The sequence below is a fragment of the Halyomorpha halys genome, unplaced genomic scaffold (genome assembly GCF_000696795.3).
Source record: "Halyomorpha halys isolate HHAL.00 unplaced genomic scaffold, Hhal_1.1 Scaffold3163.1, whole genome shotgun sequence".
Classification (NCBI taxonomy): Eukaryota; Metazoa; Arthropoda; class Insecta; order Hemiptera; family Pentatomidae; genus Halyomorpha; species Halyomorpha halys.
In genome coordinates, this window is record NW_027112497.1 from 1 (window position 1) to 1,647 (window position 1,647).

The following is a 1,647-nucleotide window of genomic DNA, read 5'->3' on the forward strand; positions in this document are numbered from 1 at the left end:
TGTACAGACCGAAATGGATTGTAAAAGGAAACTGTAGGGGTGAAAAAAATTGTTTATTATATCCTATTATTGTATCTCTTTTTTTTTATGATTATATCATGTATGTGTAATGTATATATGTCCGATTACGGATTGATAAGTATGCTGTGTGAGATAGCAACCTAATGTATTTAGGCAGCATAGATAAATAAATAAAGTATTTCTCTCTCTCTCTCTCTCAGTCTCTACTTTTTACAACGGTACATATATGGTATTTTTGGATTCTTACTGGTCACTTTGAAATACGTCAGCATGAATAGAACAGCGACTTAGGCACGAATTTCTTGAGAATTGCTAAATGGATTTTTATGATGGAACCAGGTTATTGGTAATAGCATTTTCTACAAATTATATTCAGTATATATTTGTGATTAAACAAACGGTTTTACATATAACTACATAAATGTGGTAAATTTCTGTTTACGTCATTATAAATGACTTAGGGGTGTGCCCATCCCTCCATTTTGGGACTTTACTTTTGATTAAAAGAGTTTGGTTATCCAACCACAAGCAGCGATGTTAGACTTGAACTGTCGTATAAAAATACATCAATGTAACAAAAGATTACAAATGAAACTTTCTTACATTCAATTCTTCTTCTGTTGCTATCTTTAATGTAACCAATCTGTCTTTGAATTTCGTTATAGGATCTCTTTCATTTCTCACTGCTTGAATATCATCTCTTGTCCTATACGATGTTCCCGGGTCTGACATAGAATGCCCGTAATATCTGTCCAGATAAAAATACACATTTGAGAAAAAAAAGCAATAATTGGCAAAGTGAAGCATCAGCCTCACAGATATTCTTTTTCTAACAATTGATTTTACTTTCTGATTAGAACATACCTATGAAGTAATTTATTAAATAAAATACGTTAATGTTCCACTATGTTATGTGCAAATTATATGACATATTATTAGCTGATGTTAGAGGGCTGATATAAGAAGTCCTCTGAAAGGTGAAAAATATATTATTGGAGAAAAAAACATAAATGATATGATAAAAAGGGTTATTCCTAAATAAACTATCATTTTGCGGTCCTGAGGTTTGTAGAAGTGGTACTTCATAGAATCGATTTTTAATGTTTTTTTGATTTTCTCCAAAACGGCACATACTATTTTGATTAATCTTGAGTTGTCAATGTACAATTAAATGGCCTTTAATATCAGCTAGCTCTTATATACATTGAAAAAGTCAGCCAGGTATCAAATGAGAAATTAAAAAAATAAAATCTCCTTAAGCTAATTTTGTTTATTTAAAAAAAATAAATAGTTCTCGTTGTTAGCAATAATAAACAATGGATAAATAAAAAATATTGAAGAATTTTATGAATAACTGAAGAACAAAAAAATAAAACATCCAATTCGAACTTTTGCCGAGAATGCCCGATCTTTCCCGATTGTATTACACCTTTTTTATCTTTCGTCCAACTGTTGGTTCTTGGCAGGAACAAAATTTATATTTATATTATATTTATATTTATAAAATACGAACTTTTATTACAACAGAAAAATGAAAATTTTTTGTTCATGATTTTCGCTTTTCGATCTTTAGATTAAATTTTTTGTTCATGATTTTCGCTTTTCGATCTTTAGATTAAATTTTTT

General features: G+C 29.2%; 1 protein-coding gene across 3 annotated transcripts in view; it reads right to left on the reverse strand.

The window, feature by feature from the left end:
* Positions 1–624: 624 nt before the first annotated feature.
* The window catches only part of LOC106691789 (probable pyruvate dehydrogenase E1 component subunit alpha, mitochondrial), a gene marked incomplete at its 3' end in the record, with an annotated part of 16,900 nt that continues 15,877 nt past the window's right edge, over positions 625–1,647 (reverse strand). For all 3 annotated transcript variants that reach the window (XM_067050346.1, XM_014437679.3, XM_067050345.1), the window contains 1 exon segment: positions 625–769. In XM_067050346.1, the coding sequence (XP_066906447.1) occupies positions 625–769 (145 nt within the window).